The sequence below is a fragment of the Gobio gobio genome, assembly GCF_949357685.1.
Source record: "Gobio gobio genome assembly, chromosome: 25".
NCBI lineage: Eukaryota > Metazoa > Chordata > Actinopteri > Cypriniformes > Gobionidae > Gobio > Gobio gobio.
In genome coordinates, this window is record NC_137121.1 from 20,579,227 (window position 1) to 20,601,726 (window position 22,500).

At 40.9% G+C, this 22,500-nt stretch overlaps 2 protein-coding genes across 3 annotated transcripts; both read right to left on the reverse strand.

The window, feature by feature from the left end:
• Positions 1-1,849: 1,849 nt before the first annotated feature.
• tmem168b (transmembrane protein 168b) lies at positions 1,850-9,954 on the reverse strand. Its single transcript, XM_079809230.1, has 4 exons — positions 8,173-9,954; positions 7,219-7,361; positions 6,853-7,127; positions 1,850-2,831 (listed from the first exon to the last, which is right to left on the reverse strand). Exons 1-4 carry the CDS (start codon positions 9,307-9,309, stop codon positions 2,281-2,283), a joined length of 2,106 nt encoding a protein of 701 aa, XP_079665356.1. The 5' UTR covers positions 9,310-9,954; the 3' UTR covers positions 1,850-2,280.
• Positions 9,955-10,409: 455 nt separating this feature from the next.
• Positions 10,410-18,849, reverse strand: samtor (S-adenosylmethionine sensor upstream of mTORC1). 2 transcript variants are annotated; one of them, XR_013816005.1, is made up of 6 exons: positions 18,607-18,803; positions 16,081-16,222; positions 14,829-14,951; positions 14,606-14,726; positions 12,170-13,219; positions 10,411-11,978 (listed from the first exon to the last, which is right to left on the reverse strand). XR_013816005.1 is itself a non-coding variant. In XM_079810037.1 (5 exons), the coding sequence occupies exons 1-5, from the start codon at positions 18,761-18,763 to the stop codon at positions 12,590-12,592; spliced, it is 1,173 nt and encodes a 390-aa protein (XP_079666163.1). In that variant the 5' UTR covers positions 18,764-18,849; the 3' UTR covers positions 10,410-12,589. The 2 variants fall into 2 exon arrangements, 1 of the variants encoding a protein (XP_079666163.1); XM_079810037.1 differs by having other exon boundaries at positions 10,410-13,219; positions 18,607-18,849.
• Positions 18,850-22,500: the final 3,651 nt, after the last annotated feature.

Here is a 22,500-nt window from a genome sequence, read left to right on the forward strand (position 1 = left end):
CATCAGTGGATCATTGAAGCAACCTGAAAGGATTTGAAAATATCTTGATTGAAAAAAAAACTTTTAGCATTGCCTTTTTGTAGGGAAATTTTGTTTTAATAAAGATATTGTCAGAATAGCCTACACACAACACCTTCCTGCTTTAAGCAAACTGTAATATCCATACACAGGTCCATTTAAAGGGTTAGTTCACCTGAAAATTAGCCCATGATTTACTCACCCTCAAGTCATCCTAGGTGTAAGCTTTGTTGCAGACCATGTACAACCTTTCATGGAAACGGTATTCCCTGGTGGCTGTGTCCTCTTTCAGCAGGATAATGCGCCCTGCCACAAAGCAAAAACGGTTTGAGGAGCATGAGTTTGAGGTGTTTACTTGGCCTCCAAATTCCCCAGATCTCAATCCAATCGAGCATCTGTGGGATGTGCTGAACAAACAAGTCCGATGCATGGAGGCCCCACCTCGCAGGACTTAAAGGATCTGCTGCTAACATCTTCCACAGCACACCTTCAGGGGTCTAGTGGAGTTCACAATGCCCGTTATTTCTTGTTTATTTACCTGACAATGTGCAATTCATTGAATATACATTTAATAGTAATACCTGTCGACAGAATAAAAACAATTCCGTACATGAGGTTAAAGTAAAAGAGCAACTCTTTTATTCATATCAAACTCATTCTCATGTCTGATTTCATACACGCAAACAATCATTGAAATCATCTTCTCGTTCTTTCTTTGTTGAAGTCATTCGCAGGTTTCTTTTATTAAAAAAAAAACATGCTTTAGACCTTTGCATAAGTCTTAAATCATTCAATAAATATTGCATATTTCACTCTTTTGGTGAGGACTAACACAAGGCACTTCAGAACACGTTACTTGTCTTGCTAAACACGCAAAATGTCACAAACGTCCACAATTAGAACTGCTAAGTGCTAGCAACACGCAATATTAGTCAAATGACTAAAATATAAATGAGACCAATCAAAAGTACACAAAATATAAATGTATCAATTTATAAAGGACAGTAGAAAATCTTTTGTGTAAACAAACACACCAATACACGTACATTTCTCCAACAGACCGATCTGAATGTGTGGGTTATAGTGTTAAATGCACACTATGTCCCTTGTATAGATGCCAAATATAAGGCTGTGCTTTGTCTAGTGCAGTTAAGAAGAGGCACTCTTCGATAGGTTTCACACTGTGCTGCTGGATCTGCGTACTGACGCTTTACAAACGCTGCATTCAACTGTTCAGTGCTGCTACGTTTACAATTTAGAAAGCTAATAGTCATGAAAACAAGTTATAATGAGAAGTGATAAAATGGGAGTTAAAAAATACAAAAAGCTAAAAGCTGTAACAGCTGAAATTGTTAGTGGGTGCAATGATGTTGAGCCAATCCGTAACGGACTGCATGCATGGATGCATATGGATCTCATGGAAAACATCTCCAGGTCAAACGTAACCCCATTGACAAAAGGAAATTATAATTTTGCATAAAGAAAATAAAGCCTATTTTAGGATCATTCATTTTTTAATTATTTGCAAGAAAATGAAGGATAGAAATTCTCATTTATGAGATGTTTTACTTTATATTTTACCCTGTAATAATTTTAGTACATGTTGAATAATTGTATATATAATACAAATTTTATTAAATGGCAGTCACATTTCTTTCATCATGTAATCATAGGATTTTTCACTGTAATAAAAAAATTTTTATAGATTGAATATTTTATATAATATAAAAAATATTTTTACATTTCAATCAAAATACATTTTTTTCACATTATAGTACTTACAGGGATTTTATAGTAAGATTTTATTTAAGTTTATAATAAAATTATTTTTCATATTACGAATCTATTTTTTCAGTACGGTAATGACAGGAAAATGTACTTAATTGTCACTAAAATAATACTTTTAATTAAAAAAAAGTCTTTCTTTATGCAAAATATAATATCTTATGTCCGTCTACCTTTTGATTATGAGATGATCTATGACCCAGACATGACTGGTTTCATCAAAGTCACCCTTACAGACTGATGAATTTGTTAAGAAACCAAAATGACATTCTTGTAAGTTAAGTTGGCCAATTTGTAGCTGTTCTTACCATCACAAACGCACACATAGAGTCTTTTCACACCTGAGATTTTATATATTGCTGCGCTGGTCCATACAACTTAAAGCTGCCGAGGGCGAGCCTCACCTAACCGTGTCCAGATACAGCTCAGACGCTGTGACTGGCAGCTGCTTACAGGTCCGTCACTTTCAGTTCCGTTCTATGATTTAACCAGCTTGAAACCTTGGCCCGTATCGAGCACCGCAGGCGGGAACCATGTGAGTTTGATCCTTCGGAGCAGCCGAACACAGTACCCGCAAACCCAAAAGAGGTTCAACCCGCCGCACCAGTGGGCGAGCTGAACCACAGGGTAAGTCAAGCGTGGGAAGTAGAGTCTCCAGTGCCTGGTGACGTCGCTTTCAGTGGGCAGGTGAAGCTTGTAGTCACTCCAGAGTCTGGAGATGCCGTAGGCAGCTCGGACGGACCGCCCACGATCGGACCAGCGAACAATGCTGTCAGGGTTGCAGTTAAAATCGACCCATTGACAGGTGAAGTCCCCGAGCTGAGGCATGTCCTGGACTTCCAGGTCTCTGATGTCTGTAGAGAGCACTGCCCCTTGAACCGCAACATAGAGTCCCTCGATTTTCTGCACCTCCTTCACCCAGGGGAGTGAGTTGTCGGTGTCGAGAATAATGATGAGGCGGGAACAAGATCCGGCATTCTTCTCCCTCCAAAGCTGCACAATCTCATCTAGACGTAAAACTTCGCCACCTGATTAGATGAAAAGAAGAAAAAAATCTTTACAATGTCATCAGAGTTTAGCTGAACTCCCTATGCATATCTTTTTTAATGTGTATTATGTAAATGGTATGCAAATTTTATTAATAAGTGGGTTAATGTCACAAATCAATGTTCACATCATATTTCTCAGCAAAATCGATAGAAAATAGCAGGATTTGTCTCTCTCGCTCTCTGTCATTATATATATATATATATATATATATATATATATATATATATATATATATATATATATATATATATATATATATATATACAGTGAGGAAAATAAGTATTTGAACACCCTGCTATTTTGCAAGTTCTCCCACTTAGAAATCATGGAGGGGTCTGAAATTGTCATCGTAGGTGCATGTCCACTGTGAGAGACATAATCTAAAAAAGAAAAATCCAGAAATCACAATGTATGATTTTTTACCTATTTATTTGTATGATACAGCTGCAAATAAGTATTTGAACACCTGAGAAAATCAATGTTAATATTTGGTACAGTAGCCTTTGTTTGCAATTATAGAGGTCAAACGTTTCCTATAGTTTTTCACCAGGTTTGCACTGCAGGAGGGATTTTGGCCCACTCCTCCACACAGATCTTCTCTAGATCAGTCAGGTTTCTGGCCTGTCGCTGAGAAACACAGAGTTTGAGCTCCCTCCAAAGATTCTCTATTGGGTTTAGGTCAGGAGACTGGCTAGGCCACGCCAGAACCTTGATATGCTTCTTACAGAACCACTCCTTGGTTATCCTGGCTGTGCTTCGGGTCATTGTCATGTTGGAAGACCCAGCCTCGACCCATCTTCAATGCTCTAACTAAGGGAAGGAGGTTGTTCCCCAAAATCTCGCAATACATGGCCCCAGTCATCCTCTCCTTAATACAGTGCAGTCGCCCTGTCCCATGTGCAGAAAAACACCCCCAAAGCATGATGCTTCCACCCCCATGCTTCACAGTAGGGAAGGTGTTCTTGGGATGGTACTCATCATTCTTCTTCCTCCAAACACGTTTAGTGGAATTATGCCCAAAGAGTTCTATTTTGGTCTCATCTGACCACATGACTTTCTCCCATGACTCCTCTGGATCATCCAAATGGTCATTGGCAAACTTAAGATGGGCCTGGACATGTGCTGGTTTAAGCAGGGGAACCTTGCGTGCCATGTATGATTTCAAACCATGACATCTTAGTGTATTACCAACAGTAACCTTGGAAACGGTGGTCCCAGCTCTTTTCAGGTCATTGACCAGCTCCTCCTGTGTAGTTCTGGGCTGATTTCTCACCTTTCTTAGGATCATTGAGACCCCACGAGGTGAGATCTTGCATGGAGCCCCAGTCTGAGGGAGATTGACAGTCATGTTTAGCTTCTTCCATTTTCTAATGATTGCTCCAACAGTGGACCTTTTTTCACCAAGATGCTTGGCAATTTCTCCGTAGCCCTTTTCAGCCTTGTGGAGGTGTGCAATTTTGCCTCTATTGTCTTTGGACAGCTCTTTGGTCTTGGCCATGTTAGTAGTTGGATTCTTACTGATTGTATGGGATGGACAGGTGTCTTTATGCAGCTAACGACCTCAAAGAGGTGCATCTAATTTAGGATAATAAATGGAGTGGATGTGGACATTTTAAAGGCAGACTAACAGGTCTTTGAGGGTCAGAATTCTAGCTGCTAGACAGGTGTTCAAATACTTATTGGCAGCTGTATCATACAAATAAATAGTTAAAAAATCATATATTGTGATTTCTGGATTTGTTTTTTTAGATTATGCCTCTCACAGTGGACATGCACCTACGATGACAATTTCAGACCCCTCCATGATTTCTAAGTGGGAGAACTTGCAAAATAGCAGGGTGTTCAAATACTTAATTTTCCTCACTCTATATACACACTCACCTAAAGGATTATTAGGAACACCATACTAATACTGTGTTTGACCCCCTTTCACCTTCAGAACAGAACTGCCTTAATTCTACTTGGCATTGATTCAACAAGGTGCTGAAAGCATTCTTTAGAAATGTTGGCCCATATTGATAGGATAGCATCTTGCAGTTGATGGAGATTTGTGGGATGCACATCCAGGGCACGAAGCTCCCGTTCCACCACATCCCAAAGATGCTCTATTGGGTTGAGATCTGGTGACTGTGGGGGCCATTTTAGTACAGTGAACTCATTGTCATGTTCAAGAAACCAATTTGAAATAATTCAAGCTTTGTGACATGGTGCATTATCCTGCTGGAAGTAGCCATCAGAGGATGGGTACATGGTGGTCATAAAGGGATGGACATGGTCAGAAACAATGCTCAGGTAGGCCGTGGCATTTAAACGATGCCCAATTGGCACTAAGGGGCCTAAAGTGTGCCAAGAAAACATCCCCCACACCATTACACCACCACCACCAGCCTGCACAGTGGTAACAAGGCATGATGGATCCATGTTCTCATTCTGTTTACGCCAAATTCTGACTCTACCATCTGAAAGACTCATCAGACCAGGCAACATTTTTCCAGTCTTCAACTGTACAATTTTGGTGAGCTCGTGCGAATTGTAGCCTCTTTTTCCTATTTGTAGTGGAGATGAGTGGTACCCGGTGGGGTCTTCTGCTGTTGTAGCCCATCCGCCTCAAGGTTGTGCGTGTTGTGGTTTCACAAATGCTTTGCTGCATACCTCGGTTGTAACCATAGACCGTAAAAAAATATGGACGCGACTCCATTGACTTCCGCTGACCATAGTTGAAGCTTTCATAGGCCCGCTCACGGCGCTGACATCTTGGGACTGAGTCTGCGCAGTAGCGATCTCGGGACCGGAGTTGCGCAGTAGAGAACAGGAAGTAGAGGCGCGATTATCAAAAGCCCGCCCACACTCTCGCAGATGCAGAACAATTCATTATGTTGGTGTGAAATAAACAGTTATGGAAGTGTAGAAATTAAAGCTAAAGCTCCAATCTCCTCCCAAAAATCCAGAAAAAAGTCCGTTAGTGCCTCAGTGACAACTTCACTCAGAGAAGCCGTCAATCTCAGCTGTCAAACACCCCCCGTTTTTATAGCATCAAATAACTCACTAAAACTAAACTTATTTAAAAAACGAACACTTGAAATGAAATTATTGTAATAAAAACTGCCTAAAATGACAGAAACCATCTTTAGGAAACAATTATTTGAAGTGTAATTAAATTGTTTAGTGTGTCTCGCGCCCTTTCAAACACATGGAGAGGCGGGGTTTAGGAGCTATACTGGGACCGACCACCGGGGGGCGATCGAGGCGCGGAAGCTTCAATTTCTGACTGGAGCACTACAGGCTTGGTTGTAACGAGGGGTTATTTCAGTCAAAGTTGCTCTTCTATCAGCTTGAATCAGTCGGCCCATTCTCCTCTGACCTCTAGCATCAACAAGGCATTTTTGCCCACAGGACTGCCGCATACTGGATGTTTTTCCCTTTTCACACCATTCTTTGTAAACCCTAGAAATGGTTGTGCGTGAAAATCCCAGTAACTGAGCAGATTGTGAAATACTCAGACCGGCCCGTCTGGCACCAACAACCATGCCATGCTCAAAATTGCTTAAATCACCTTTCTTTCCCATTCTGACATTCAGTTTGGAGTTCAGGAGATTGTCTTGACCAGGACCACACCCGTAAATGCATTGAAGCAACTGCCATGTGATTGGTTGATTGATTAGATAATTGCATTAATGAGAAATTGAACAGGTGTTCCTAATAATCCTTTAGGTGATTTTTATATATATATATATATATATTTTATCAATTGGAAAATGTATCATTTTAAAATACACTAAAATTAATTTAAAAGATTGCATTCCGATATTGAGAATTAAAGGAAAATGCATTTACTTTTTTTTTTTACATGTTAAATGGTCAAAATTTAATACAATTTTCTATAAACAAAATAAAATTCTCATTTCTTGATTACAGGTGAATGTTCTTGAGTCAGAACTTGTGAGATTCACCCAGATGTCTGTCTCTACAAGGGAAAAGTTATGTAACTGATTCTCCCACCTGCTAGAGCCCACTCTCCACTGCGGTGGGTGTGGCCACTATAATAGAGCACGTAGGTGTCGTGCCGTGGGCCGTCAGCCGTGTGTGCCTCCATGAAAACGCGGAGCTTGGCTTGCAGGGCTTCCAGACTCAAGCCGCTCGTGGAGTAATCACAACCGTAGGTCTCAATCATGTGATGAGAGAAGAAGCGTTGCACGTTGTTAAGTATCCCTGTGGATCGCAAGTTGAGCTCCTGCACATGCGCTGGGGGCAGGAGGGTGGGCTGACCATCTGGGCTGAGAGAGAAAGAGAGGATGCAAGTTACTGAGTAATCAAGTATCAGAAGTATTTGAGTTACTGACATGTCAGTGTATATGTATTCAGTACCTGCAATAGTTGGTAGGAATCACCACAGCATAACCGACACAGGTTCCGCCAAGACTGTTTCCCAGCTCATGGAAGAGGCCGTGGGCTAGTGATTCAAGAGGCAGGACCAGCAGAAACAAGGCGATAAACAGACTGTTGGACTGCTGTAGGAGGGGGGGGAAAGCACATTTAAGACTAGACTACCAAAGAAAATCAACGTTCTTATTTTAGGGAAGAACACTTTAACCAAGCAAATGTTAGAGCCACTAAATATAATTGAAATGGGTCAGAGACACAATGCCCTTTTTTGTCTAGATCTATTAATGTATTAAAAAAATACCAATCAAAAGTTTGAGGTCAGGAAGATACATACATTCTTTTTGAGCATAACAGAGACTTCTTGCAAAAATCATACTGACTCAAAACTTTTGAACAGTATTGTACTGTACATTAAAAATGCAATTTATACATGCATTAGCTTGAATATACCACCAAGTTTCTGAATTTTTATATATATATATATATATATAATTGTTTTGGAGGCATAAAGTTCAAAATTACTTTGATTCCATGTTTTCATAATGAAGAAAAAAAAGAATTATATTCTTAAAATTGGTTTTGCAAAATCTTCTATTTCTTAGAAATAAACTATTTTTAACAAAATTGCATTAAAATTAAAGTCAAGTGTTGAACGAACCAACATGACCCCCACCTTAAAACAGGACATGATATCATAGAGAGGACTCTTGTATACCTTTTTATGGGTGGTTTAAACATCCTGTGGTGTGACTATGTACCTTAAAATATTTTTAGACTTCACTCACATTCGAGGTGTAAGGGAGATATGTTTCATTTAATAATTTTTTCAAAAATAATTTTCTAAAGAAAACCATATGAAGCCTACATGAATACAAGAACTACATTTCTAAGACCTTGGCACATACACTTTTGAAAGAGTTTTACAGCAAATATTACCTGCCAACCCAGAGCCCCGATTATGATGGTGGACATCAGGCTGAAGAGCACCAGGCGTTTTGAGATGAGGCAGAAGTGTCGCATCCCCTTAGACGCCATGACCCTGTCCAGTTCTCCAGCCTCTGACGTGTGTGCCATGCACATCCTCTGACAGTCACTCAGCTTACTGTGAAAACCCCACAGCGTGACGAGGAAAACCAGGTGGCAGATGATCCAGAAAATGGTGGATGCTGAGAGACCCGGGATGAGCAGGTACCACCGATCCAGATCTTTCATCTTCAGAGCGGCCACGACCAGAAACGTCATCTCCACAACAACCAGAGGAAGAAGCGTTAAGCGTCTCCACAGGCCTCTTCTCGATAGGAGTGGTGACCAGCGTTCGGTGACCGAAAGTCCGCTGAAGTAGAAATCCAGGAATGGGTCACAGACGAGGCGGCTGAAGAAGCAAGCCAAGGCGAAGGGGTTGGTGAACATTCCTAAAGTCTCCTGGAAGAAGAATGCCGCGATCCCAGAGAAGCAGCACAGGTTTTGGAAGGCCAAGAAGGACTTCAAGCGCAAGTCCACGATTACAGCAGCCAAAGCGAGTGTCAGGACTACAAGGCTTATGGATTTGTGGTCGACCAGGATCGTGCTGGCCACAGCGAAGCCTGTGAGCTCCAGAGCTTCCCTTGAGGTGAGAAAAGCGGGTTGATGTCGAGTATAACCGCACATTCTTTCAACCAAAGCCCAAAGGATTCGTATAGCCATGCTCGCTATTAACATACAGTTGACCACCTGTTCCTTGATATCGAGCTCTTTGGACGGGACACTGATGAAGCACAGCAAACCAAGGAGGAAACCAAACCACAGATGTAACAGAAAGAGGCTGACGCTCTCCATGCCGAAATAATAGTGGAGAATGCAGGCAATCCCAAGAACAAAGAGGCCCAAAATAAAAATGACCAAGATGATAGTGTCGGCTGTTTTCTCCCATTGTACGTAAATCCCCAGGCAAATGGCCACCAGGGAGCTCAGGCTGGACAGGTAACCGAGGTAACGGATGGATGACCACGTGCTGACCCCTTTGTTGGCTTCGTCCAGCTGGGTCATCGCAGCGTAGAGGAAGTGGCTCAAGCAGTACTTGAGCAGCTTGCACATCGCTGCAGAGTTAAAACTCGCACAACAGCAGAAAAATTTGCGTCGCGAATGACGTAACTTATACGTCACAACAGAAAAAAATTATTCGCAGCATTATCATTCAGCAAAAAGTATGCAAGAACATGTTGTGGGGTGGATTTGAGGTACTAAATAGTTTCTTGAGACATGTTAGGGCAAACGTCAGGGCAGCATCTACAATGAAACAGTGATTGTCACCACCCACCTGTTACTGCTGAACGAATACTGTTGAATAGTACGAGCTATTCAACTCAAGGTCATGTTATAATGACTAAAACTAAAGACGTGAAATAGATGTGAACATGTTAAACTCGTCGAAAGTTATAACATAAAATAAATATAAGAGCTGAGGAGTGTTAATGTGCTGTCAGTCTGATATAGGCGAGCAGATTCCAGTCTGTTTACCGGCACCAGAAAGTTCCCTGAATGTGTTGTTTCTCTTCACGAGGACAGTAACATAGATTAAATCAAAGCTAAAGAAATGCGCCAGCAGATATGCAAGTCATTGGTTATTGTCGTTTACAGAAAAACAGCTAAAACCGGTAATTCGTAGCAAAATATCCTCGAACCATCGTCTAAACTTCACTCAGTGTCCGCCATATTTAACCATCGCTATTGAGCCGCTACGGAATCCCTGAAAGGACAAAACGCGTTCATCATCCTCAGTGAAACGGGTGTGAATGAAGTGTCACACGATCCTTCAGAAATCGTTCTGATTTGCTGCTCAAGAAACATTTCTTATTATATCAATGTTGAAATCAGTTTTGCTTCATAATATTTCTTTGGAAAATGTGATACTTTTCAGGATTATTTGGTAAATAGAAAGAACACCATTGTAATAATGTCTTTACTGCCACTTTTGAGTAAAAGTTTTTTTTTTTTTTAATCTTACTGACAGCAATCCTTTGAGCTGTAGTGTAACTTATTTGATGGTGACAAATCGAATTTTAAAAACTGCAATTAAATTAGATTAATATTTAAAATGTGTTCTGTCAGAAATTAAATGTATATAATCCTCTCCTACATTAACAGCTGTAAAGTATTTAAAGCAACCTGCTATAGGCAAATGACCAAAAGACCAGAGAGAAGGCAACAAAAACCTTTATTTATAAAAGATGAATGACAATAGTTCTCACAAACAGCCCATTCCTGTGGGAGTCAACCATCTTAACACTGATAAAGAAAATCAACCATGCAAACAGTGGATTAAAGCTTGGGGAAGACAAATATGTTTGATATGTGAATGTTTGAACACACCACAGAGTAAACATTATAATACAAAGCTTTTTCTAAATGGTTTTAAAACTTTTTTTTATATTTATAAATCGAGTACAGACTAAAGAATGCCTTTAAATGCTATTGCTAATAGGGCAGTATTTTTAGTAATTTAGCCAAGAGCTGGTTAAGTCGCTGAAAGTGTGTACAGTAACCGTTTATTGTGGGACAGAAATTAGCTTACTTACAAATGACAATCAGTAGCCTGTTCTTATTCTATATAATCACAAATGCAAAAATACAATTTGGGTTTGAAGGCACCTTGAGGAGGATTTTTTTTTGTTCCTGATACCCTGAAAGATCACATACTGAATTCTATCACCGTTTCAAATCTTTCCACACTTATATTCGGCATCCCTACAACACATTTAAAGTGCCCAACACCAAAACCTCACATAGATACTTCAACAGACCCCCAATGTACATCTCACACCCATCACAGCATATTCTCATATCATGAGGTTTACCAATCAGTAACCACATTAATACAATAAAAAACAGTGCCTAATATCAGTTACTCAATACTACCAGGTTACAGTGATATGGGGCATTTTTGACCGTTTATGATTATGAACGTATTGCTATTCTAATGAAGTGCTGATGCCAATCTCGATATTTTGCCAACCCTACGGAGGGTGTAATCGAAAACGTGCAAATATGTGCTTGGACATTTAATATAGTGTTTTTAAGAACCTGGAGTGAATAAAAAAGCTGAAAATTCTTCAATTACAAACACGGGAGCTAAAAACATACGCAACAATCTTCAAATCGACATTTGGCAGAGTACTTTCCAAACTTTTGTACCTTAAAAGTTATATTTTATAACTGAAAGTGGGAAGCTAAAATAATATAGTGAAGAAATCAATTAGATATACACCAGAAAGTAGATTGAGAGCAACTGAAGGTTTCGAGAGTAAACAGTCAAGAGTAAACAATCATACTACTCAAAGTCACATTATGGCAAAATGCACAGAAATCTAACCTGCTTCACACTACATACTACGGACAAGTTATTGGATAGTACTGGTTATAATAGCGGTTTGATCGCAAGATTAGAAACATGTTACCACAATACATGCATCCAATCCGGTCACCTGTAAGATTGTTTGTTCGGAAAAATCTACGACTACTTTGCTTGATTTGTACCTTGTTGAAGCGAGAAATCCACATTCACAGTTACAATGTCACATAACCAAACACGCACAAGTTCCGCAGACACTTAAAATGCTACAAATATCATTGATAAAGGCTATTCCAAAAAGTCGGTTGAAATCTCCATCCAAAATGTCCAGTGGAAACTTGCTGAGAATCAAACCATTAACGGGTTAGTTCACAAAAAACTGGAAATTTAGTCATTGTTTACTCACCATCATGTTGTTCCAAACCTGTATGACTTTCGATACTAGTTTAATGTTTTTGATTTTACAATAAAAGTCAATGCTTCTTTTGGACACCATTGACATTCACTGTGTGGACAAAATAACACTGAGGCATTTTTCTAAATATCTGTGTTTTAGAGAAGTCATGGGTTTGGAACAACATGAGGGCGATTCAATTATGACAGTATGTTCATTTTTGGCGGAACTATCCCTTCAAGAAATACAACTGAAAAAGACCAACACAGTATAGTAATAGTAACTACGCCTAACTTATGCTAGTTGGAAAAGGTTTGTCCAGTTGACAGTCATTCTGAATGAGAAAACAGCCAAAGTGGGTGAGCTAAATCTTCCTCAACCTGACATCACACAGCTGCTTCTGTTACAAAACCACATCACTTCTATGTCTAAGTTAAGATTGTTTAGTGTGTATATTTGTGTTCAAAGGGATGTCTTGCACGCTCTTAAAAATCAACGCCCACTTAAACGTCCTCATTCACTCTGTGCAAACTTTTTGCTGCTTAAAAAGGGGTCGAGTAAACAAACGCAGCAGAGCAATTTTGGCAGCACGACGGTAGGGTACTAAATATCAAGAGGGGTAGTAAACAAGTTCAGCTCTGCAGCAAAATGGGGTCTTCCAGTTCGTGGAAGGGCGCCGAGCTGCTTTGGCTCTCGCCTGAGTCCGAATCGTATGGCGTGTCCGGCAATTCCGCAAAGCTACACGCCAATTGGTCGTCCTCGAAATCAGAGCGCGGGTGTTCGTAGCAATCTGTGAATCCCTCCTCATCGATCGTGTTAAAGTCCTGCGGGATGTAAAGCATCTCCGGGTAGTTGCGGCTGACCAGGTCGCTGCTGGTGGTGGACGACACCTTACGGAAAGCGATCAGGTGCATGTGCGAGAACTTTATGTACTTGTAGCGCTTGAAGCCCAGAGACTCCACCGCAACTCGCCAGCTGCGCATCATAAGCGCATGCCGGCCCTGGTGGGAGGAGTCAGGGGTGATGATGAGGAGGAGGCCGTTCAAGGTCAGAAGTTCATGTGCTTTCTTGCAGCAGAGCCAGCGCTGATAGGGGGAAGGGAAGTAGGAGAGAAGCAGGGAGAAGACTACCACGTGAAACAGCTGGGCAGGTAAAGCGTCGATGGGGCCACGCAGCTGCCGCAGGAAGGCATCCAAGGCGTCGCTGGCCAGCTGCAGAGGCTGCTGCAGCTGCAGGTTAAGAAAGTCGCATTTGTAGACACTCTGTAGCCATAAAAAGGACAAATGGGAAAGGAAAATCAGAACATTTAGCTTCAGGACAGGCAAAATTAGTAAAAGGATCATTGAATGCATTAGAGCTAAGGTTGGCATTAAGCTACATAACACAATATAAAGATTCAAATTACCCATTTACTCAATGTCATTTTAGACCACCATCGAGTGTTTGTGTTAGCTTCCTGTCGCGATATAATGGGGATTTCATTCATATGGTGATGTTAAAACGGGTTATATTTAGCATTTTATGGAGCTAATCGCTACACCTGCTAGCAGTTATAATGTAAACATCCATTATTGATGTAAAATAGCCGAAATCATATAAAAAAAAAAACACACAAAAACCTTATACCATAGTTATTGTGTGTTTATTAGCTTCTTAGTTCACGCGTAGAAATTTAGAATTGGTTCATTCTTCACAGAGACAGAATGAGGAAATAAACAGACAGAGGAGCGTCATGCAGGGGGCAGGATTGAGCATGTAAGATGATTGACTGCTCTAGACGACGAATGACTGCATGATGACGCAAATCGGGAAGAGGAGAGACCGATAGAGCCCTGTACATGTTTCAGCTGTATGGAGATCGGATAATTCAGTGAGAAATTAATAGAAATGGTATTCTGTATGACGAAATATTTTGCAAATATGTGATAAATCAATATTTCTCCAAATATGTGCACTTTTGAACTAAGAGCTCAACTAAAATCTGTTATGTGTGAGCTGTGTGGACACAACGTAACCGCTGCAGGCGAGAGAGAATTCATTTGCGTGTGATATTCCATTCAAAATATCGTTCATTACAGATTGGTTATTTTGCACTCCTGACATAAAGTAAGAAATTAATGTCACTGCAACCCAGTTTTATCATAAACAGTGGTCAAATATCGAAGCTGTAGTCTTTAATCTGTCTAATGATACTGAGTTTGTCAAGATGAAGTTATGTTTTAACGAGCAGTGAATGTTGAACAATAGTAATTTGGGGCCGTCCACGACTTTTGACTGCAAAGGGGTTAAGAGTGTCCAAGATAAAGAACATAAAAGAAAGGGTACTCATCATATACATGTTGGATGTAAAAAAAAAAAAACAGACAAATTCCCAACAGTAAACTAAACCCTTGTTCTATTTCTGACATACTTCAAGCACTCTCGCTATGTCTGATATGAAGAACAAATGGATTTGCAACTCTGTCGCGTCCAGTGTGGACAGTTTCTAGTTGCTGCAGCATGACAACGTAATTTAACCAATCATTTATTCACCAAAAAAAAAACTTTACTCAGGGTAGGTGCCATATTTAATTTGATGAGAAAACAGCTGCGTAGATGTAACATCCATTCAATAGTTCCATTTTAAAAAACTGTCAAGGAACACTAACCTCTACTGCTGGCACAATGTCGATACCGACAGTCAGAAACTCATCAAACTTCAGGAAGGGATTGAAACAGCTGCCCACATCCAACAGTCGTATCCTCCCAAGTTGGAACATTGAGTTGTTCCTAAGCATAAATAAAAAGCTGAGTTAGTCAATTCATTTGTTGCAATGTGGAAAATCTTGGTGTTTGTGGATTTGCAGTGATAGCAGTGTCTTTGTAGCGCACCTTGGAGAGGACGACTCTGAGTTTGCAGAGGTGTTATTTCCAGCTGCGGCATGCTTGGTGCTCTTCTCATCCTTCTCCAGTACTCGCCTCATCCCTCCATCCTGGAAGTACTCCTGACAAACACTGTGGCAAGAGAGATTTAACAACAATTGGGCTTGTCACACTGTATTTGACCTCAGGTAAAGGAAAGTTTCACACTTGTAATTTAGAAGCGGGTTAGCGCCACTTTTGCTTGTGTTAACCCCGCTTTGTGGTGTCAAACGTGTACAGTGTGAAGTGATGTGGCATTAGAGGCTATTCACATGTCGCAGCTAAAAACGTGGCGGCCGCGCCGCTTTCTCCTTTTCTCCAAAGTGCACAGGCTGTCTGCCGTTGCTCAGCAACCATGAGCTGCACTCTCCATGACGACGAAGAACTTTCAGCAAATAAATGGATTTCCACAAGTAGCTCTGCTACTAGATTTATTTATGAAGAAGAGAAAGAAAGAAAAACGTTGAGTTTGGATGTTGCTCCATCTTGGCTGAGCTTTCAATGTTTTTACAGAAAGGGTGAAGCTGATTGGTTGGTTCTTGTCACATGACCTGCGGTGAACTTGCGGCATTCTTAAAAGTTGAGATTCTTTTATCTCGCTGCGGCGTAGACGTGGCTGGGGGGAAAAAAAAGAGTGTATCGCTAAAGAGCGTACTTGCTGCGCGTCTAAAATTACTTGAGCGCGCAAAAGATGCGACTTGTGAACAGCCCCTTAGAATGTTACAACCATCAACCAATCGCATGCTTTGGACAGTGACGAAAACAGCTTGTCGTTTCAGCTTTCGCTAGTAAAATGTCAAATAGTTACGGAGAACACATCAATTGTAGCGGAGACGGTTTCATTATTTCCTTTATAGTATGAAAAGTTAATTCTGGAATAACTTTTGAAAAACGTCATCAATGTATAATATGAGGATGCGTAATGCTAGAGTGTTAATGTAAACCAATCGCATACTGCGTCGATCCAATCAGTGACACTGACACTGCAAATAAGGATGTTAACTCAGGGTTTAGGAATGTACAGTGTGAAACGTCAGTTTATGAACAACCAGGATTCATTGTTAACCCCAGGTAAATTATGAGCAATGTGAAGGAAAGTAACACAGGATTGCGTTAAACCAGGGTTAAGAATGACCCAGGGTTAACCATTTCAAATGTGAAAAGCTCTATAAAGTACCAAATTGGTTTCTCAACATAGAACATTGACCATCAACGGTTGTACCTGCGGCACCACTCGATGCGTCCCTCGCCCTCGCATTTATTCGCCCAGTGGTTGTCGGCCAGGTTCTTCATGGCCATGGCATACTCGCTGAGAGTCTGCTCGTCTTCACAATGCTCACGCCATATTTTCTCGAAGTCTCCCACTGCATTCGAAGAGACAAAGAGACGAAGAGTGTATGGTCACGCCACATGACTGATCGTTCTGCACAGCATAACTAGTGAACATTCTTACAAAGCCTACTTTCCGAAGTCAGCTGATGTATGTGGTTTCTCTAATCTCTGAATTTCAAACGGCTCGCAAAACACCGTCCGGCTTCCTCAACATCTCAGTGAAACTCCATCGCCATGCTCAAAAGTACTGTATCATCAAAGTGTTTGTGCTGATTCACACACAGTTCAAAAACTTGCTGATAATGTCGATGACACCAGAAGGCAACAACCACTACCCTAAAAGACTGCTTTGAAGGAAAGAACTGACAAAAAAAGTGAGCTATCCCATGACAGAGTGGAAAATAAAGGCCGTATCAGATTTACAGAGAATAAGACAAGAAGGGAAAAGACTGCAGCGTCGTTACATATGAATACTGCTGTACAATGCCAAGAAGACCAGATCACGCCTTCCTTATTAACCCATCACGGGGTCTAATGAATAGACTACTGTGTGTGGGATTTATAGCGCTGCTCATCCCTCTCGGGGGAAACCGAGGAAGATTCGATAAAGAACCAGGAAAAACTCAACAACACATTTAAAGTCACAGAGTATAAAGGTGGGGGTACGTTCCATTAGGTTCTGCTTCACGTGTAACTGATTGCAGGCAAAAATATCATATTTCATAATCTCCTCCTACTGCTCTATACCCCATCATAACCTTCGATGATGCTCATTGCAGCGCAAGATTGTAACAGGAAATGTCCTCACAATCAATTACTTCTGATCTATCAAAGACAGTATATTTGACTTACAATAAATTTTTCAAGGTAATATTTTGCACAAAAATGTGCATTACGGAGTGAGACTTGACTAGAAAACATAGTAGAAGGCACTTTCCACAAATTCCAAAATATGGCCTGAAAGATTGCTTTTTTTAACGTTTTTGGATGGAATTTTTCACCATCGTCAGTGATAGGAGGTGCTTAGTTAGTATAGGAAAGTTCACCCAAAAATGTCAATTCTGTCATCATTGGCCCACCCTCATGGCGTTCCAAACCTATCCGACTTTCTTCTGTGGAACATAAAAGAAGATATTTTTTGTGGCCACACAAATGGAAGTCAATGGTAAGAAACATTCAGAATATCTTTTGTTCCACAGAAGAAAGAAAGTCATTCAGGTTTTAAACAACAAGTGAACCCTCCCTTTAATCTTCAGAAATCAAACTGAATATTAGTCATTTCATTTTATATTCATTTTCTAAAGGATCTGCAATTTTTACAAACCGGTTACAGAAATTGACATCAAAAATGTTTAAAACGTGATTTAATAAGAGTGTAATTTTGACATTTTCTTGCAATGAATATTAGCTAACAACAAAGGGTTGCGAATTGATATATTTCAACGGAGGGACAAAGCTAGATTTGGCAACAACAACAAAAATTCCAGATTTACACCATGAGTACTCAAGAGAAGTGACATTGTCACACTGAAAGCAATATATTTAACAACAGGTACAACAAATCTAACTCTCTCTAACTGCAATTCATCTACCTGGTCCATTACAGTTAACATTTTTAATTTTAATTATTGTACATGACATGTAATTTTTCATCATTCAATCAAGTGTTAGAGGTTAAAGGCTTTCTTAAAAAGCTTGTTTATACCTTCCTCAGCACTAAAAAATAGGCCAAGTGCCCATTATGATTATCATAGGTGCAATAAAAATTGAATTCATAAATAATTGACAGTGAAGAGTTTAAAGCTTTTAGAGATGCAAAACTTGTCACCTGTACATGGTCAAGAAGCATTCAGAGGAATTCAATTCTTGTTTTATTGCCTTTTTCTCCCTGAAGGAGAATTCAAAGTTGTTTATGTTTTTCAAACAGTCATCATATCAATGAAGGGCAAAACAGGAACAGATGAACGACCCTGCACAAGTTTGCTGACTGACGTCGTGCTGCAGACACGTAAACGGTGTTATTTACGGGCGTTCAGAACGTTCTATCTGACTGTTATTCAAAACGCAGTCTGTCTGACTGTGTGTGTGTGTGTGTGTGTGTGTGTGTGTGTGTGTGTGTGTGTGTGTGTGTGTGTGTGTGTGTGTGTGTGTGTGTGTGTGTGTGTGTGTGTGTGTGTGTGTGTGTGTGTGTGTGTGTGTAGCTCACTAGGTTTTGAGCCACAGCCAAAAACATGCCAAGTACAAAATCAGTTCATATCAAAAGTGATGCAACCCAAGTTTAAAATAAAATAACGTTTTTGCTCTCGTAGCGTCACGGTTGTAATCCATGCGTTTTAACATACGCATCTCAGCTCAGGCCAGACCACAGACACTGACCTAGGCTAGGCTACGCAGCTACGTATCTCAGTCAAAATACCTTCAATGTATTTCCTGCGGAGCTTTCGGTGCACGCTCTTCACCACCCCCGACAGCTTCTCCTGCTCCTGCTTCCTGGACTGCAGCTCCGCCGGGACAGAGCCGGGGTGGTAATCGGAGAGATCCGATTCTGTCTCAGCGCAGCTCCGCAGGTCCATAGTACAGTACTGAGGCTACCGGCGCACCGGCTCCGTCAGCACGCACGCACACGCACGTACGCACACGCCGCAACAACGCGCAGCCTGATTGCGCCTCTCCAGCGATCGATCGTGGCGGAAGTGCACGACCAATCTGTGAACGCGAAACCTGAAACAACTCTGCGTTACATATAAATCATAACGATTATTATTGTAGTTGTTGTTATTATTATTAACAATATATAAGTATTATTACTTTTATACAGATTTTTATTATTTATTTTATATAAAATCTTGCACATGTAATGTCTTGTGTTTCCCTGTATTGCGTTTAAAGGTGCAGTGTGTAATATTTATGAGGAATGCAATATAATTTACATAACTATGTTTTCAATGGTGAACCGTTATGTTTTTATTACCTTAGAATGAACCGTTTCTATCTATACACCACAGGGCCCTACAGTGAAGTCACCATTTTGCGCCGCCATGTTTCTACAGTAGCCCTAAATGGAGGCTCGGCTCGCTTGCCGCAGCATGACCCAAACTGGAGTCTAGAATTCTGCATCAACTTACATTTATGCATTTTGGCAGATGCTTTTATCCAAAGCGAGGATAGCATTGCAGCCAAGCGGCTTTGAATTTACTGTGGGAGTCTTGGAGGTGGTAAGTGGTACTCCTGCAGCACCACACCAGAGTCCTCAGAGGCTCAGCCATCATGGCCGCCATGCCTGAGTCTCGACTCTCATCACATCCTCAGAATCTGCCTTTCCGCCTGCTCCGCCATGGTGGACTACTGCTCTGCCATGGTAGTATCTAGCGCCACCAAATCCACCTGTTGTATGCTTCTGCTCAGCCGTGGTGGTCTTCAGCTCCTCCTGCTCTGCTGTGGTGGTCTTCTTCTCCACTGTGGTGGTCTCCTGCTCCGCCGTACTGGTCTTCAGTTCCTCCTGCTCTGTTGTGATGGTCTCCAGCTCCACCGAGGTGGTCTTCACTCCACCTGCCCTGCCTGCTCCGTCCTGGCTCTCTGTTCCTCCTCAGTCTCCAGTTCCATCACACTAGCCTGGCCCTCCATGGTAAATGGTAAATGGACTTATATAGCGCTTTTAACAGACCTACGGCCATCCAAAGCGCTTTATATTTGCCTCACATTCACACACCGACGGCGGTGCCAGCCATGCAAGGCACCATCCAGCTCGTCGAGAGCAGCTGAGGTTAGGTGTCTTGCTCATTGACACCTCGACACTTGGTCAGGTGGAACCGGGGATCGAACCACCAACCTTCCGGTTTGTAGACAACCTACATGAACCACTGAGCCACTTCTGCTCCACCTCCCTCCTGGAGTTATGTGTCCGCTCCTTAAGGGGAGGTGGGGGGTGTTAGTCTCTGTCATCATGATTTTGGTCATAATAAAAAATACTATAAAATTGAATTAAAAAAAGCATACTTCAGGTCAAGGAAGGTTCTAACAAAATTAACATTAATACAATTGTTTTCATTTATTGAAAACAATTGTATTAAGGGGGGGGTCTAATGACTTATTTACACTGTTAAAGTAGCACTAGGTAGTTTTTGCTCTCGGGGTCCCCCTACAGTTGGGAAACAGTATTGCCCTCTACTACTGTCGTAAACTGTCATTCTACATCAGTGGATGCATCGCACGTGCATTTGTTGACATGACAACTATGATAGCCCTGAACACTGCAGGAGGAGTTCACATGCAGGTGTTCTGCTTGCGTCGCGTGTGAAATGTCTTCATCCCAGGTACAGTGGCATATGTTTCAGCATGTCATATGAATATAATTTCATGGGTTTTATTTTTTTCAAACGCCAAATGATCGCGATGCTCACGTTTACAAGCCAGCGTCATTATAGTAGCCTAGTCTATTGGTTCCCGTTTTTACAGAATCTATATGATACTTCAATTCAATGTTTGAGTGGTAGGTAATAATAACCATATATCGTCAATATTATAATATCACGCTACCCTAGATGAATCTGCAAATTTGAAAAATCGATTTGCATTATAGCTTGAGGCAAGACAAATAAACCAATATCACAGACATGTTAGGTATCCTAAAATATGATTTTGTACGTCTTATCATATGTATTTACTTGCAAGAATGTAGCCCATCAGCTCACGCCAACGAGCAAACGCTGGCCCAATGTTGATCCTCGTCCTGCCTTTAATCCGATCACTTTCTCGTTTCCTCTTTTTGCTTTCCTCCGACAAAACCTTTGCTTTCTTATTTTTCTGTGCTGCTTCGGCCATGACTCTAACATTCGGCAAACAAATTATAGTTTGGCTCGCACGTCCGAATTTAAGGAAGTGGGGGTGGTGGTGGAAGTGACGTATATGCCGTAAAACAGTCGAATTTTGTAGTTCTTTTTTTCTCGGGTTACTACCCGAAACCCGAAGTTTAAAAGTACGATTAAAAACGATACAGACCCCGTCAGGCTATGGCAGACGTGCGATTCAACCTATTGTAAGTCGATGTATCATCACAAGAGGTTTGAAAATGTATTATAAAGTTTGAAAAGTTACCTAGTGCTGCTTTAAAGAGTTGGATTTTCATGCTAAACATGGCAAAAATGTCAAAAGATTAGTTGGACAGAGTATTTCTGTGCCAAATACACCGGATTCGAATACGTTTTGGGAAAGTTTTTTTTTTTCCGAGTGTGAGGTCATAATAGGCGGAATTGCTTGTATGGGCACTTCTCGGAATTGCTTGTAACGGGTTTCAAAGTGCACGATTTTGAAATCATCTCCATGTAAACTACAAAAACGCGAATTTGTGAAAATTGTGACGTCATGCGCATAGGCGTGTTCTATAGGTGCTTAGTGTTTCTTTACAAAGTGACATCGGCACCTACTGGCCTGGCATGCATAATGCAGCATTTTTAGACATTTTCACGGATCTGTGTGAACAGGAATCTTTTTGACACTGTTGTCGCCTGTACGTGAAAAATAAATTTTTTGTCTTCCATTTTTATTACATCATTGTCGTGTAAACATATCCTTAGTCTGGTGTGAGAAAAATTATGGTTTTCAAATCTACTGCTAATAATAATCCAAGTAGGTCTTTCTAATGCTTGGTTGTAAGAATCACATCTGCGGGTCACATTTGCTCTGAAACTAAATCCTGTGTGGAGAGAACATGAGTTGTGTCACGTTTAACCTCATAGAGCTCTGGCTTACTGTGAGTATTATAAACCTCACCAAACCTAATGGATATCAGAGTCTGACACTGAAGTTGTTTTTCAGCATTTTTCAAGTTGTGTCTCACAGGTTATTAATGTTCAGCAGAAATCAGCAGCAGAGAGTATGTTATATAATCTTGTCGTCATTTCATGATGAATCAACCATTATGTTAGCAAACCTGAGATGGAGCTGCAGCGTCATTGTGTGTCCTCTTGAAAATGTCATCATGTGCTTCCATCCCATTTAGAGGGAGTGATAATCCCGTAATCGTCTTGCCGGCTCAGCTGTGCAGACTCTTCCCCAATGAATTTGGAACTAAAATTCTTCTTATGCTATCAGCTTATACATATTTCTCATCTTATCATGATTGAAATGATAGTGTTCTAAAGATGACATTAGGTATAGTTCACCCAGAAATAAAAATGACATCATTTACTCAACCTCATGCATTCTTTCCTCTGTGGAACACAAAAGACGATATGAAAAATGTACAATTATTGTTGGGTTGGGTTCGAGTATCTTCTGGACCCCAGTGACTTTCACTGTATGCTCAAAAACA

Excerpts from the sequence above, each read along its gene's own strand:
- tmem168b (XM_079809230.1), bottom strand. The coding sequence starts at position 9,309 with ATGTGCAAGCTGCTCAAGTACTGCTTGAGCCACTTCCTCTACGCTGCG. Across the intron at positions 7,128-7,218 it reads ATTCCTACCAACTATTGCAG|CCCAGATGGTCAGCCCACCC; the intron begins GTACTGAATACA and ends TTTCTCTCTCAG. Across the intron at positions 2,832-6,852 it reads TGGAGAGTGGGCTCTAGCAG|GTGGCGAAGTTTTACGTCTA; the intron begins GTGGGAGAATCA and ends TCATCTAATCAG.
- samtor (XM_079810037.1), bottom strand. The coding sequence starts at position 18,763 with ATGGACCTGCGGAGCTGCGCTGAGACAGAATCGGATCTCTCCGATTAC. Across the intron at positions 14,952-16,080 it reads CGCATCGAGTGGTGCCGCAG|TGTTTGTCAGGAGTACTTCC; the intron begins GTACAACCGTTG and ends CTCTTGCCACAG. Across the intron at positions 13,220-14,605 it reads ACATTGTGCCAGCAGTAGAG|AGTGTCTACAAATGCGACTT; the intron begins GTTAGTGTTCCT and ends TTATGGCTACAG.